This window comes from Rissa tridactyla, chromosome 8 (genome assembly GCF_028500815.1).
Source record: "Rissa tridactyla isolate bRisTri1 chromosome 8, bRisTri1.patW.cur.20221130, whole genome shotgun sequence".
Taxonomy (NCBI): Eukaryota; Metazoa; Chordata; class Aves; order Charadriiformes; family Laridae; genus Rissa; species Rissa tridactyla.
Window position 1 is genome coordinate 38,111,621 of NC_071473.1, and position 15,123 is coordinate 38,126,743.

General features: G+C 41.1%; 1 protein-coding gene across 3 annotated transcripts in view; it reads right to left on the minus strand.

The window, feature by feature from the left end:
• Positions 1 to 3,357: 3,357 nt before the first annotated feature.
• The window catches only part of PKN2 (protein kinase N2), a 57,063-nt gene continuing 45,297 nt past the window's right edge, over positions 3,358 to 15,123 (minus strand). For 2 of the 3 annotated variants that reach the window (XM_054211617.1, XM_054211619.1), the window contains exons 9-22: positions 14,367 to 14,510; positions 14,161 to 14,236; positions 13,661 to 13,835; positions 13,262 to 13,391; positions 12,669 to 12,805; positions 12,477 to 12,552; positions 12,298 to 12,389; positions 11,057 to 11,233; positions 10,432 to 10,494; positions 10,258 to 10,334; positions 8,713 to 8,855; positions 7,276 to 7,383; positions 5,602 to 5,682; positions 3,358 to 5,521 (exon numbers count right to left, since the gene is read on the minus strand). In XM_054211617.1, the coding sequence (XP_054067592.1) occupies positions 5,318 to 5,521; positions 5,602 to 5,682; positions 7,276 to 7,383; positions 8,713 to 8,855; positions 10,258 to 10,334; positions 10,432 to 10,494; positions 11,057 to 11,233; positions 12,298 to 12,389; positions 12,477 to 12,552; positions 12,669 to 12,805; positions 13,262 to 13,391; positions 13,661 to 13,835; positions 14,161 to 14,236; positions 14,367 to 14,510 (1,683 nt within the window). In that variant the 3' untranslated portion in view covers positions 3,358 to 5,317. The remainder of the gene's footprint in view (positions 5,522 to 5,601; positions 5,683 to 7,275; positions 7,384 to 8,712; positions 8,856 to 10,257; positions 10,335 to 10,431; positions 10,495 to 11,056; positions 11,234 to 12,297; positions 12,390 to 12,476; positions 12,553 to 12,668; positions 12,806 to 13,261; positions 13,392 to 13,660; positions 13,836 to 14,160; positions 14,237 to 14,366; positions 14,511 to 15,123) is intronic. The other variant, XR_008468025.1, reaches the window with a different exon arrangement.

Sequence of the window (15,123 nt, forward strand, 5' to 3'; positions counted from 1 at the left end):
TATTGAGTCTTCATGTTGTGGAACTGGAGGATATGGCGATGGAGCATAACTGCTGGAACGCAGCACACATTCCAAGGGTAAACGAGCTCATTGTGTGGCATTTTGTATGTATATATTAGTGGAAGTAAATATTTAATAACTGTTGCAACAAACTTAATTTCATATTGTTGTACTTATTTAGATTTCTTTTGTAGGGATCTAGTAAGATGTATTTTGGAAAATTGAAAATAATATGTAATTCCCAAATAAACTGTTTTCCAAAAACACTTAACCATTTTGTGAATATCACTGCAACTCGACATGCCCATAGTGGTCCACACGCCGGGAACTGGAACGTGCTCCACAGAATGGTAGAGTTAGCTTCATACTGATGGACTCGGTCACAAGGCTGCTCAAATACTTGCTTGCTTGGGAATTTTTAATATCTAGTGTGGTTTTAATTTTTGTAGTTAGCTGTACAGTGCTGCGTGGATGACTTAACCCGGAATGCAAGCAGTTGCTGAAAAGCTGTTTGAATATTTGCACGACTGCTGCTGAAGATTTCCAAACTTGTGAAAGCATTAGTCACGTCCTTGGCACAGTCTCCCTGATTTTCACTGATGTCTCTCTGCTTTGCTTCTGTGAATTTGACATAATGATGAAGCAGATAAATATAAGGACTGCTACTTTAGTTGAATTCCTGACACCTTTGTGATGCTAGATACTGTACAGAGGAAGGTAAAAAATATTTCTGGTAAAAGTTTCTGTTAAATGTTCTGCCCTGTCAGCCTGCCCTACAGCCTGGCTGGCCAGCGCTTCCGCTTTTGGCTGTCACGCTGTGAGTGAGCACTTGCTTGTGTGAAAGGATGCACCAGGTGCTGAGGAGCGAAGGCCAGAAGTATCCAGCCGGCACCAAACTAACAGCTTTGAAAACTAGTTGCCTCCTGACAGAGTCCCTTTGTGTGCAAAGCAACAAATGTACTTAACTGGGAGTCTTCTGGTTCCTGAGTTAATTTTGTATCACAGGTGCAAATTCATTTTAATTATTGATATGAGCAGCTGAGGGGTCAGCTTGCTATGCATCTGGTCCTAAGCCATCCAGAGAGAGGGCTGGGTGTCCAGTGCTAATAGCGCTAATTATCAATAGCCCCCACTGTTTTCTTTCTCGTTTGGTTTTAATCCTCTTCTGCTGGTCGAGACTATTGAAATGTGGCAGCTCGACATTTTTTTCTGTAAACAAATAACAAAGGCCGTACAGTTCTGTTAACGCTACTGAAGCTGTTGGTTGCAGTCATGAAAAATTCTGTTGCGGCTGTTAAAGGTGGTGGTGTGGGTAGTTTGGAGGGACTGTATTCTAATGTAGTTCCTTAAACTTCGTTGCAACGTTTTCTTACCTGGGCTTTCCCTGTCTTGTTCTGAGCTACTCTGCCTCCCTCCTCTGTGGCGAAGGCGTGATGCTTTGAATAGGCGGGGCCTGACCTTTGATGTTCTGTTACAGCTTGGAAATACAAAGGTGAAAGGTGTTGTTTTTATCACGAGTGTACTTTCCAGCACAGATCAGTGTGTTAAGTCTACTACCTGCAGTTTAAAAATGGCTGAAACTTACATTTACCATAATGCTCTTCTTTGAAATGCTTTCAGGCATTATGCCTGAGCACTTGACACATGAGTGTTGAGTGTTTGCAGTTGAAATTGTTACATACAGCAAAAGCTGGCTGGACTGAAATGTAAATCTGTCTGTGCAGAGCTCTGGAGTGCAGCAGATGGAGGCAGGGACGTCCTGTCCTGGCTTGACCCTGCCTCTTCCTGCAATTCCACAAGCAGTTCCTGTACCGGAGATGGTAGTAACTGCGCCACCCAAAGAGGTAGAACTGGGAGCACGCTTGAAGGGGCTGTAGATTTCTGAAACCAGCTCCTGCTGGTACCAGTAGGCCATTGTTAATGTGAAGCATTCCAGCATAAGAAAAGATTATAACTCCGAATTAATTTTTAGGCAGTTACGAGCCCTTTAGTAAGCTGCTCTGATGAAGCAGAGGAATTTGGTTTCTCGTTCAGACACGAGCTCTCCGTTCAGACACGTTGCTGGAGCAGTTGTCGGCAGTGTGGGGGGCGCACCAGGGGCTCAGGGTGGCAGGGATAGGTGTGGAGAGCTGGAGAGGAGGCTGTTGCAGCTCTGCAGTGTGTTTTAGCAAATTAATTACCTTCTTCTTGTTACCAAAGCGAAGTGGTAGCAGAGGCTGTATGACAAGTAGAGCCTAAAGTGTAAGCAAAGAGACTGGCTGCAATTCAGGTGTTTGTAGGTTTCGGCTCTCTGCTCGTGTGCGCAAGCCCTCGCTGGGAGGTGGTTGCGCCGTGAGCCTGGGAGAAGACAGGAGCACTGAGGGACTGCATTCCCCACGCACACCAAAGGCAAGGGCATAGTCTCTCCGGGCACTTCCTATGTTGATTCAACTGTGATTTAGACTAGATATTTAAAACTGTCTGGATCTTCATCTGGAGCCAGCCAGACCACGGACTGATTGCTTAGTTCAGTATTGAAGTTAAGTGTCTCCAGGCAATGCTCTCATGTGAAATTTGTTCTTAAGAGCAATGCACTCAGAAAAGCAGGCTTTATTCTCTGCTTAAAGAACAAGCTTGTGGGCTGGGTATAGGTTTTTGTTTGTTTACAGAGCTTTCCTATATAATGGGGGGGGGGGGAGGGCAAGAGACTACAATGAAGAAATACCCAGGAGGGGAGTGGGCGCTGTCTCCCCCTGCCCCCAAAGGAAGCCTATGAAGGGAGACTGCGGATTCCAGCTGGCCAGAGTTCAGTAGATGTGTCTTCTGCTCCTTCAGAAGGACTGCTCACCCAAGCAAGAGGAGGCTACTTTCCTTCAGCCTCAGATAGAAAGGTATGCGCAGAGGTAATTAATTTTTTTTTTTTTTTTTTTTTTTTTTTTTTTTTTAATGAATGGAAGTACACTGAGCTACCACTAAGAGACTGGGTTTCTGTAAGTCCCCTCCTGATTGCAAGTTCTTTTCTGAAGTCACCTGTGGAGAAAACATGACAAGTCACTTCGAGAAACAGCAAAATCATGTTTGGGACACAATTTACAAATTACTCTATTTAAAACTTTAATTTGTGATATTAATGACTGCAAAACACTTAGAATGACATTTGTTAAAGGCACATTTCATTTTAATGCATAGTGTACCATTCTAAAATATCCTAATTTCCTTACAAAGTGCTTGAGCAGCCACATACAGATAAAGTATAGCAAAATATATTTACAATCTAGAGTTTAAAATCTTAATCTGCCTAAAAATATTTAAAAAACTACAGAGATAAAATTAGTGCTTTCTTTCAGCTTAACTGGGTGAACATACCCTGCCCTCTAATTTTTTTTAATTTTTTTTTTTTAGTGATTTACTTAGATTAAAAAAAAGATTTCTGTACAAGATGTAGTTACAAAAAGGTATTTTTGAGGATACTTTCATAAGTGTTAAGCACCCTGTTAGATGCTCATATATATATTTGGGAACCAAAAAGGGTGAGCTGACTGTACCTCAAAAGTACTGGTTTCAGCTAGATACAGGAACATAATTTCTTTCTTATTAATTAGAATCTGGGAACAAGTAATGCTGCAAAGTTGGATGACTCTGCCAAACATGATTCGATTCGTAGAGCTGGTAAAGACGCCTTCCTGGTTCCTGCGGGGGAAGATGCCTGATTTAGACCCAGTAACCATTTTATTATTTTTTTTCCCTAAGCCTCTCCCCTGTTTGCCCTGCAGGTCTGTCCAGCATCAGGATTTTAAACCACCACCTTGGTGTTACACACTCGAGCGGTTTGCGTTTCTGCTTTGAATGCCTAACATTACAAGTTTTAATTCATTTGAGTGGTGATTCTCACTGTCTTAGCCCACAAACAGCGACCTCCTGGCTGGGATGAACCTGGGAGCGGACACACGCAGTCGGCTCCGACCCGTGCTCGAGCTAAGGGCCACGCGGGAAACCTGACTTCTGAGAACTAACGTTTGCCCACAGAACACCAGATGCCAAAAACAGGTCTTGGTTTACAAGTATGCACAGTGTCTGGTCTAAATTATTTTTCAACTTTTGAGGTACAGCTTTTAGTGTTAGGGGGTTTATAAAATATACACTGTTTTTATCAAAAATATTTATACATTCTGTTACAACGTATTGCTCTTACTCTCAGTAACTGCCAATCTAAGTTCTGGAGTTCAGTGGCCTGTATGTATACAAGTGTTTCTTTTCACTCGGAGTTCTGTGTTGTTCACTCGGCCACTGTGCAAAATTAATGAAGTGGTATAATTAAATTACTTGCCCGGACATAAGAATGCATTACAACTTCCACATATACATGTTCACAGCATGTATACATTGAAAATCCTCATGTTTTCTAAATGTGCTATGATACTGTACAGCAGACAGAGGATGACGTGGGTGGTTAGACAGAGACTGGGTCACTTCGCTGTCCCCCGGGGGACGGGGAAAGGCAGGGGTTGGAGTACAGGAGCGGAGGGGCTTGGGAAACGCGTACGCTTTGCTCTTTGTGGTTAGACTGAGCAATGTCCTTGTCACGTTCTTCATATCAACCAGGGCTTTAAGCCATGCTTAAAAAGCTTGAAGGCAAAACTGTTTGGCAAGTGGCTTTGGTAAACTTTCTGGATTTTTCTGGATTTTTCTTTGTAATGGAAGCACTTACGCTGCTGTTATCTCGAAGGCAAGGCATTTAACATTTTTCCTAATAAATATCATAGAAAATTTACAAAACAAGGCATATCTGTTCTCAATACCATTATTTTAAGAACAAAAGATGAAAGTGTACATAGAAATGTGTAGTTTTATAGACTGCACAAGATAATATTGAACTGAAATTATTTGCCTTCTCCAGCTAGAACCGTGTTCTGTGCGAGTGTCATCAGTATCCCAAACTTCCCTTTCAGTGTGGATGAGCAGAGAGAAGCGATTCCCTAGCTCACAGTCTGCTTTTCCCACTTAAGGCAGATACTTGAAAGAGGGATGTTATCTGCTGTGGGGAGTGAGAGCAACAGTACAGATCCACGTGTGCCCGTGCGCGGGAAGCTTAATACAGCCTGGGTTCACCAACTCAGCTTAAGAACTCCACAGACCTGCTTTCCAGTGCTCAGATAAAAAACAATATACAAAGAGGCCACTCTTCACAAGAGTGTTAAAACAGTACTTAAAAGGATCTTCATGTGACATAAAAAACCCAGAAGCTACAGGTGGCACAGAGAGCAATTGAAGGGTGGGTATTCTTCTGAGAGAGGCATTCTTGTGAGCCAGTCAGCTGGGGTTTCACAGTGTCTGGAAGTTAACACCAATCAGCAATGTAATCAAAATCTCTGAACATTTCCTGCTCTTCTTCCGAAAGTATCCTTGGTTCCCGAGGTGGAGTGAGGATCGGTGCTTCAGAGGTAAATTCGTCATCAAAATTACTAACATCTTCTCGTCCTCTAATGGTGGGTACAAAAGGAGGCTTCACTTTCTTGGCCAGTAAAGCATTCCAATCTATTAGCTGTAAAATAAAGCAACTGATGTTTAGTTTCCTGTCTGTGCTCCTCAGTGTCCTTAGAAATAATACTGGTTTGTACTCACCCTGAAGAAGTGATGCTTTTTCACATCCTCAGCATCTTTCTCTCCAGCTCCAAGACGCCGCTCTGGATTTCTTCGTAGCAGCTGACAAAATATGTGAGATTTCAGTGCAAGGATTCAGGGGCAAGGAGAGGAACTAGGGAGGATGAGCACGACCATCTAAGAGCCAACACCGAGAATGGAGGGACGGTGAAATTCATACTGCGGGACCTAGACTAGAGCTAGCAGTGCTCTTTTAGAGCTGCCTGAACCTGTTTGCACAATTCCACCATCAGCCCGGCTCTGGCCATACGGAGAGCAGACAATCTGTCTCACCACGGAGCTGAGGTACCGAGTCTCGGTACCTGAGGTGGTTTGTGGGGCTGGTGTTCAGCCTAGAGATACTGAAAAGTGCTTTCTGCTGGAGAGGGTACAGAGTTTACACAAACTGGTAATGTCGTGCTTGGCTCAAAAAAAGATTGCTCTGTTGTCTCCTGTGCCCAGCTATTTCACAGCACTTGATTCACCAAGAGAGGATTGAATGTTGCTTCACACACCCCGCCAAGTAAAAGGGGTTTCTAGTTATGAGCAGAAGTCAGACGTTCCCACTCGTGAATCCTGCTGCTGTGAGGAGACCCCTGTGCCCAGCAGAGCGCCCAGGAGCGGGGTGGCCCGATACATTCATGCTGCAGCACATTCAAAGAATAATGTCTACTCTATTATGAAAGAATTTCTGATGGAGCAGTGCAGGCACAGCTACAACTAGTAAATTGCAAGCACAAAGTCCACAGTACAGGTATTCCTGCTGCAGTGGAATAGATACTGACATGGTGAGTCTCACAGTAAACATATACCTTTCCCAGGTGCTGCCTTAAAGCTGTATTCTTCCTTCTTTCTCTAGGCAAACACTCTCCCTTGGAGGAAGCCATCATTTTAAGCTGTAGAATATTTGTACTATTACTTAAATACTTACGGCACAGTGGTTACCATGACATGCTTCAACTTACATGCTGCAGCGCGTGGCTGAATTGGGTGCTAAGGGCCTGACCCCCAGTAGCAGCCTAAGCAGAGAGGCTGCTTCCCAAGGCTTTGAATCCCCTCCAGCAGATGCCTTTCTATCAACTGTGACGAGCTTCTAACTACGACAGCATCGAGCATCTTCTTCAGACAAGTAGAGGCATCCCACTAAGGAACAGCGCTAGTAACAATCATAACCAAAAATCAGCTGTTCTTTGCCAAGAACAGGACCGCAGATGCCATGTGTGCCGTGTTCCCTGCCCCACTTGGAAGGAAACCAAAAAGATTTGGAAGTCTTTGAATTAAAATATTCATGTGACAATGTTAATCTACCAAACAGGTCAATGCAGCAGTGTTCTGCTAGGAAATAAGAGCGGAACTTCTCTAGTTAGGTATGACTTGGAAACTTAGTTCAGGGAGAAAATGGAGCCTCTCGTGTTTCATGTTTTAAAAAGGAAAAACTTGCTCCTGAATAAAGTGGAATGGCACTGACAGCTTTCATTTAAGGTGCTGGGCAGCATTGCACAGCATAAACAAAGCAGGGCTGAAATGTAATTGTAGAAAAAACTACCAAGCGTCGGGTCTTAAAGTATTTTGCTCCCCACAGAAGTAATTAGTTTTCTTAATGCTGGAGAGGAAACAGGGTAAGAGGGAAATACTGTAATGTTGCTATGTTCTTACCCGTCTCATTATAGAGATGGCTTCTGTAGACAGAAATCGTGGATATCTTACTTCGTCATTTACAATACTGTCAAACACCTCTTCTTCATCGTCTCCAGGGAAGGGAGACTATAATGAAAGTAATAAAAAATATACTATTAAACAGGCTTAAAAATCCCTTACAATTGAAAACCACATATATTCAGTTGACAGTTTGGAATTAGACACACGGAAATGAAATCTTCCTTTCACAGTAACAGATACGGTACTTTTCCATAAGGAAGAGGGAAAAAAAAAAAGGCAGGTTGGTATTATCCCTTAGTTTTTACTGAAGGATTATGCTTTAAAAATTTGTTTTTAGAAGTAGAAGCACCTAAAACTGGGATCTTCTGTGAACTCTGACACAAGATATACAGGGAACGTGGGAAGTATGCATCCGGTCATCTTTGGGAGAGCTGCCGTTCACAAGTAACATGGTAAAGACTAATTTGGTTTTGTAATATCTTTAGCATGTTACAGCTCAGGGGTTTTCAAACCGTTTTGAAATGGCCTGACAGATGTTGGCAATACCCTACAAGCTTTTTGTCCTTTTTTACCTGAAAGGAAGTGAAAGTAAGTCAGTCGATACCTTTTTTGAAAAAGAACAAAATGAGCAAATCTATAGTTTTCCTCCATTTTTTAGCACGTAAGCCATCACTGTGCTACCTGGGAGCTATTATGAACCAGAAGGTAAAGCAATATATGCAATAGTAAATAACTATTCAATAGTAATTTATTTATACCAGCTCATTTACATGGAACTGTGGCATTCTATTTTAGTGCATGTGTAATTCAAATGGTAACAGCACTGCGTTCAGCATAATCTTTCACTACGATCCAGTTTTACACATTAAAGTTCACTTCCATTCTAGCTACAGGAGTTAAGGAGTTTGTTTTCTCCCCAAAAGCATTTGAAAGCAGAAGACTGCTATAGCTGTACGCATCCAAATTTGATGATAACAGATGTGTGCTGGAAATGGAGCTCCCCAAACCCAGATGTGCAATGTTCTTGATTAGAGACACCAATATTAGGGTGCCATTATTGTAATTTGATTTAAGGCATAATGATGTAATTAAAAACAAACCAAAAATCTAGAAGTTAAGTCTTGGACCAGCTACAACTCATTCACTTCCACAATTGCTGGTAACTCAAGCTCGTGCCATGACTCATCAGCTTGGACAGCACTACGCCAGCTGCCATCAGCTGAGTAGCTGCTCAGCATTTAATACTTCTTCTCGATGAGACACATTAAGATGCTCACGGTAAAACCAGGCATCCCATACATACTGTATATGCAAGCGTGGATAAAGCTGTGAGAGGCGGGGCATGTTAGATGTCAACAGGCTGGGATCTTGAGTGTTGTAACCTTTTGAACATGTGTTAGTTTTCCGACTCCGTTGTATCTCACTAGAACTTACCTCGCCCACCAGCATCTCGTAGATAAGTACACCAAGACCCCACCAGTCTACAGCTCTTGTATAGGAAGTTTCTGTCAGCACCTCTGGAGCAAGAAATTCCGGTGTGCCACAGAACGTGCTCGTTCTGTCTCCAAATCCCATTCCTGAAAAGTTACAGTTAATGAAAAGCAAGTGGTATTTTCTGCCACTCTACAACCTATTCCTCCAGCAAGTAAAGCCTCTCTCCAGAACAATGTCAGCCCATCTCGTAGTTCCGGGGCCTGTCCTGAAGGCTCAGGCCAATGAGGTAAAACACTCCCCTGCTCCTCCCTCCCACGCCCTGTTCCACGTGCGCTCCAGTGTAAGTCTTTCTCTCCCCAACTACGTGCGATGAGACGAATTAAGCTTCCAGTTACCCCTTTGTCACCCAGTTATCTTTGCTTGGAAAGATACAAACACTCCTATAATGTATTTCTACCAGCTAGAAGAAGAAAATGTGGTACGCTAGTCAAACATGCCCACTATGGATGCTTCTACAGTGGCAAAACTACACACAGTAAAGTAAAACACAGAGTGTAGTGAAACCACCTGGAGCAAAGTAAGCCCTCTAGATTTGCAAGAGCGGCACGGTTTGGGACATCAGCACTGCAAGGGCTGCTGTGATAAGACAGGCGGAGGAGCTGCAGAAAGCTTAAGAAAACCATTAATTGTAGTAGTCAGTAAACCAAAGAGCTTTCCTTGACCTCGTTTCCTTTTGTCATTTAGGGAACTTGTTTGTAGCTAAAGTCACAGGACTTGCCCATGGATATTAAAGACAGCAGCAATGTTTGAACACCCACCGAGTTTACTAAATTCCCTCTTAGGCTATCTAAAAGGAAAAGATATGGAGGACAGGCTATACAAATCAGAGAAGGAAATGGGCCCTTCTGGATCTTCCCCACAATAAAGTTTGAGAACGACACTGCAATTTCAGTTGCTACCTCTATTTTGTCTTATTTGAAAGGTATTTGCCAGTAGTAAAAAGTAGCCTTCTAACATGTAGGCTTCGTTTTTGGGATAGATGTCTTTATTTTAGCTATAATATACTTTGCATGTCATTTCCATATGCCTAAGAATTGTGTTAATTCAAAGATTAAAAAAAAAAAGATAATGAATTTGTAAATAGTAAGAGTGAGGTATGGATTACAATGGTACTTGATTTCATTTTACAGTGTCAACACATTTAGAATGAGGAAAAATACCTAATGCCTTTCCTGCTAACTCGTAAAATGCAGCAGTACGCCTTATCAATACGCAGAGCTATGACGAAGTAAGAATCAGAACAGGTGATGCTCACAACTAAAAAAAATAAATAGAGAATAGGGCTGTGCTCAGATGCTCCGCATATTTCCCTACTAAGGAACTTCCTCTTGTTTTCACATTTGTACCATCAGAGTTGTATTTTTTCCTTCAAACAATACAAGGCAAGTATACACTACACATTTGGCGGTCCAAAAGTCTCAAGGAACAGTCAAGAGTAAGACAAACTATGGAATCTCCCTAGAAAGAAAATCGAAGGGCCGTTACCTTCTTTGCAAAGACCAAAGTCAGCAATTTTCACGAAGCCTTCTGTGTCCAGCAATAAGTTATCCAACTTCAAATCTCTAGATGAACATTTGAGAACAAAATTGCATCACTGATGTTTCTTCAGTTCAGAATAGCTAAAATGCATCTGTTGGAAATGGGTCAATGACAACTTACCTATATACTATTTTGTGTTCATGTAAATACTGAAGTCCAAGAACCACACATGCAGCGTAGAACCTGTTGAAAAAAGTTCAAGTTAAAAATTTCAGTGGATTTTAGTCTTGCTTTTCAGAATGTGAAGCCCATTATTATTGATCTGTTTTATTAACCGTCCTCCGAAGATGACTGATTGTTTTTTCAGGTACAGATGAGTTTCAACCACCTGGTTAGGCAGCAAAAATGCTTCAAAACTTGCAGCTTTCAAGCCTTGAGGGTAAGTTTTCTGTAGTGTCCACTGCCACGGCATTGAGGGATTTCTAATTTGGCTCATTCTTTCCTTTTTCAGCCTTGTCTGCTTTTTTAACTTTTCATTTAGATTTTTTATGTAATCTTTTAAAAGAAAGTATGATAAAAATTAAATAGTTGTATATGATTTTTGAATTCAATATGGATTCGGGCACGTTAAACCCACGTGTGCCTCTTTCTAACAAAATCAGTTAGAATCTCTGACCCTTTTAAAAACTTAAAACAGTATTTACTGAAATGACATAATGTAGAGTCACGTAGTGATAAAGATCTTAGTTCTTATTCACCGAATAAAACGCCTTCACTAAATGCCACAAAAGGGGTGGGTACTCACACTGCTCTTGGTTCAGAGAAGACGTCAGTGTGAATGTGCATCATCAGATCCCCACCAGCAGCGTATTCCATTACGAAGCAAACGTGATCTTTGGTTTGGAAACAAGCAAAAAGGTTCACCAAGAAGGGATGTCTTACACTATTCACAGTTTCAAATATTCGCTTTTCACACATCAAGCTGCAAACAGAAAATCAGTAAAAATTTAAAGCTGAATCCTGAACCACAATTTTTCAACTCTCAGAAACTATCGTTAATTCGTACCTTATGTTTTTTCCTCTATTCCTCAGGATAAGGTAAGAACACTTTTTGTTTCAAGAGAGAGCTTTTAATATTTGCACACACTTTAAGCTGATGCCAGGATTTCCATGAAGTTGCGTTTAGCTTTCACAAATGAAAAAGGAAACCTAACAGTCCATGAAAATTGTATTCTGCCAGTTTTCATCCCAAATACTCAGCCTTGCATTAAGTATGCATCAGCATCACGTGACATTAGCTTCAATCCATTTTTATTTTTAGTGTATACAATAAAGTGGAAAAACAGTAACAATATTATAGACATCTATCTATAGTAACGCTAGATTATTTCTCCTTAAGCCAATTGCTTAATTTGTATCTTATTCTTAAGAGTTATCTTTCTTCCTACAAGCCAAATGAATATAGTCACTATTAAACCATTGTAAAAAGCACCTTCTTGCACTAAAACTAGACAGTTTTCTAACTGCCGCTTCTCTTCCAAGCAAAGAAAATATCTGAGTTTTGGGGCAAAAAGATTAAAAAAACCCACAACAGCAGAGTATACACAGGGCTTAAGGGAAAGTATGACGGACAAAGTATGACAGCATGTTACAGGTTGAGAAATACGATTAGAGGTGTTTCTGCCAGTAAAGAAAGCACAGTCACTGTCCTCCTGAAACGTGACGGAAGTCTGCACAACAAGTAATTAGAATAAATAATTGCAAGAGAACCGAAATGAAAACAGGATGAGATTTAAGTCGGAGCCGCAGTACAGGCATGGTACGAGGGGCACTAAAGGGACCAGCATTCCTGGGCTGCGCTGCTCCCTCCGTGCCCCAGAAGACAGACGACACGTCTGCAGCAGCCAACTAAGCAGGGAGGTGGCAACTTGTTTTGCTCTTTCACTGAATTCAATTGCTGTTGGATAGAGCTTACAACTGTGCTGCATGCAGAAAGAAAACACAGATGATTTATGGAATCCACGTATTATAATTTTACAAACTCACCTGTCTACTTCATCACGAGCCACAATATCTCCTTTCTTTAAGGCTTTAATAGCAAACATCTCGTTTGTGTTTTTGTACTCTGCCAAAAGCACCTAAAACAGAAGGTAAGTGAATCATTTAAGAGCTGTATCTAGTTTTTGATACAGCCTTGTCATTTGATATACCCTTTTGACATTTACCTTCCCAAAATGTCCTCTGCCCAGCACAGCACAACATCTGAAATCCTTCAGACTGAACTGAAATCTTTGTTGTGATCTATGTTAATTAAAAAAAAAATAAATAAAAAAAATCAAAAAACTCACAGTCAAAAATCTTCTAGTTTAACTTTAAGAGATATCGTTCAGATCAACAGCAAACCCACTGCATTTTACCTTCTATCTTCAGGCTCTCGGGTGTTGGAATATTTTATGTCCGAACGGGGAGCATCAGGCTCACAGATTATTTCAGGCTGGAGTTTTGGGACAATACTATTTCTGCCATTTTCAAAATCAAAATTTGATACTTCATCCTGTGAAGAAAAAGAAGTTTGAAAATTTAAAACTGATTGCGAAGGCAAACAAATGGAGTAATTTTACTATAAGCATGTGAAATTCTTAACACAAGAATTATCTAAGCTAAAATGGTATACTTTAAAACGACACAGACAAGCAAGCTTTTAACAGACTGCTGAAACCTCTTGCTCCAGTCATCCAGCTCCTTGTAAGTAAAACCATTTTTTCCTGAATACTCTAATAATTTGGGGCTTTTGTTTTCTCTGTGGTGCAACTAATGACTTGGAGAGTTAAACACACCAACCATGGAAACAGTTTGGTACCAAGAATAATCGGAGCATTCTCTCGGGACAGTTCTGTATGTGTAAGTTAAGGGAGCATAAGCTGAAAGATAAGGGAAGAAATCCATCATAAAGATGCCAATATTACAACCTTGTTAAACTGTATAGCCCCAAATTCTTCAAGTGACTTGCCTGAGATGGCACGTCCGCAGCCTTTATCTCAGAGGAAGATTCACATATTTCCCCAAGGGAAGATGCACGGGGTGGAGCAGGTGGAGGCTCAGGCTCAAGTTCAAAGTCCAATTTGGCTACAGGAGAGTCACTGGCAAGAAAACAAATAACTCCTCAGGGTATAGCAGAGACTCTTTTAATAGTATGAAAACCAACCTAAAACTGCAGGTTATGTAGATTTCTCCTAAAACAAATCTTGCGTGTAGATCTGTCTACAAAATGTACGTCCAAACCTGAAACACTGTAAGGTCTGCAGTCATGCAGAATAAGCAGATTTGACACATTACGTATGTTAGGGCATAAGCATCTTCCTGTTACTCTTGCTCTTAAAAGTACTTAAGAACTGTAGATATCGCCTACCTGGCTGGCAGCGTCAGCTCAGGAATGTGTGCATCCACCACCGGCCCGGCAGCAGGCACTGCTGCTTGAGGGCTGAAGGTGCCAGAGTGATTTACCGTAGGAATAGCTCTTCTTACCAGCCTTCCCCAAGTGGCAATATTAATATTCATTTGAGGAGCTCTGAGAAACGTTTTGCCTGTGGATATTGTGAAAAGAGAAAAAAGAATGCAAGTAGTTTCCTTACTTATTACCAAAAGCTATAATTAAAAAAACATCATATTAATCAGTTTATAGTTTATGAAGAATAAACGGAATTTGTCGTATTCCTTAGCAATTCCTAATTATTCACTATTAAATGCTAATGCGTAATAAGGAATTCTAAACCAAAACATTTCTAAATGCAGTGCCAAATCCTTCGTTATCAACAGCTTTATTCACAGACAAATATTAGGCCTCTGTATAAAGAAATATAACAGATCTGTGCAATTTTTAAGCTTTACACGTTTATATTAAATAATCACCTTGCTGCTTTGAAAAAATTTTCTTCTGCCTCTGGAGTTTTGGTCTTCTTTCAATAACTGGATTAAAAAACGTAACCTGCGGTTCAAATAATGTGTGTTATAATTCAAGTTTCAGAACAAAATGCATTCTTAAAAGTTTAAAGAGAAACTATTCTGCAATACAATACTTGCAAGTATGCTCAAGTGTTTCACAGAAACCTTCTTACCTCTGCAAACAGAGTGCCCTGGGGTTCAAGATAGAGACACATGCCATGCCGTTGGTTGTCCAGGAAATCTTCCAACCTCAGAAACTTTACTGCACACAGAGATCTCCAGTCACGCCAATAAACGGAGATTTCTAATTCACGTGACTACGACAGGAAACGTATACACAGGAAATTACTTATTAGTAATTGTTCTGCAAGAGTTACCTCTGCACAATCGTAAGATCTAGCAACTCAAGGATCAAGATGCAGAGCTGTTTCTTTAAAAGGGAGCCAGAGCCAACGAGCCATACTGAGCAAGCTTCGACTAGGGTGCCTGTAGTATTTCACTTCAGTTCCGATGCAATCGCCAGTGTCCAAATAAAAGAATAAGTGTAAAACTCCCCCAAGAGCAGGACAGAGCCGCAAACAGTCAGACGGGCTTTTTGAGTCAGTCCAACAACAGTGCGAGTTCAAGATATTTTAGCTCATGCTCTGACAACAAGTTTTTACCAGCGTTTAGAAAACTCAGCTTTACTAGTTTTCCACGTTATTTACAAGTATCAGTTGCATTTCACGGCTGCATAGCGACATTTTACAACCTGCACACGCATCATGATGCAAGACTTTATGTGGTATCTCCAGAAAGACATACAGGTTTTTTGTGACTCGGGGCCAAAAACTTTAACGTAACAAGAACTACTGCTATATCTTGCTGGTGGGACTGATATATTCTTGGGGTGTCTTATATGCTTGTCACAAAAGGTGAAGAATTGTATGT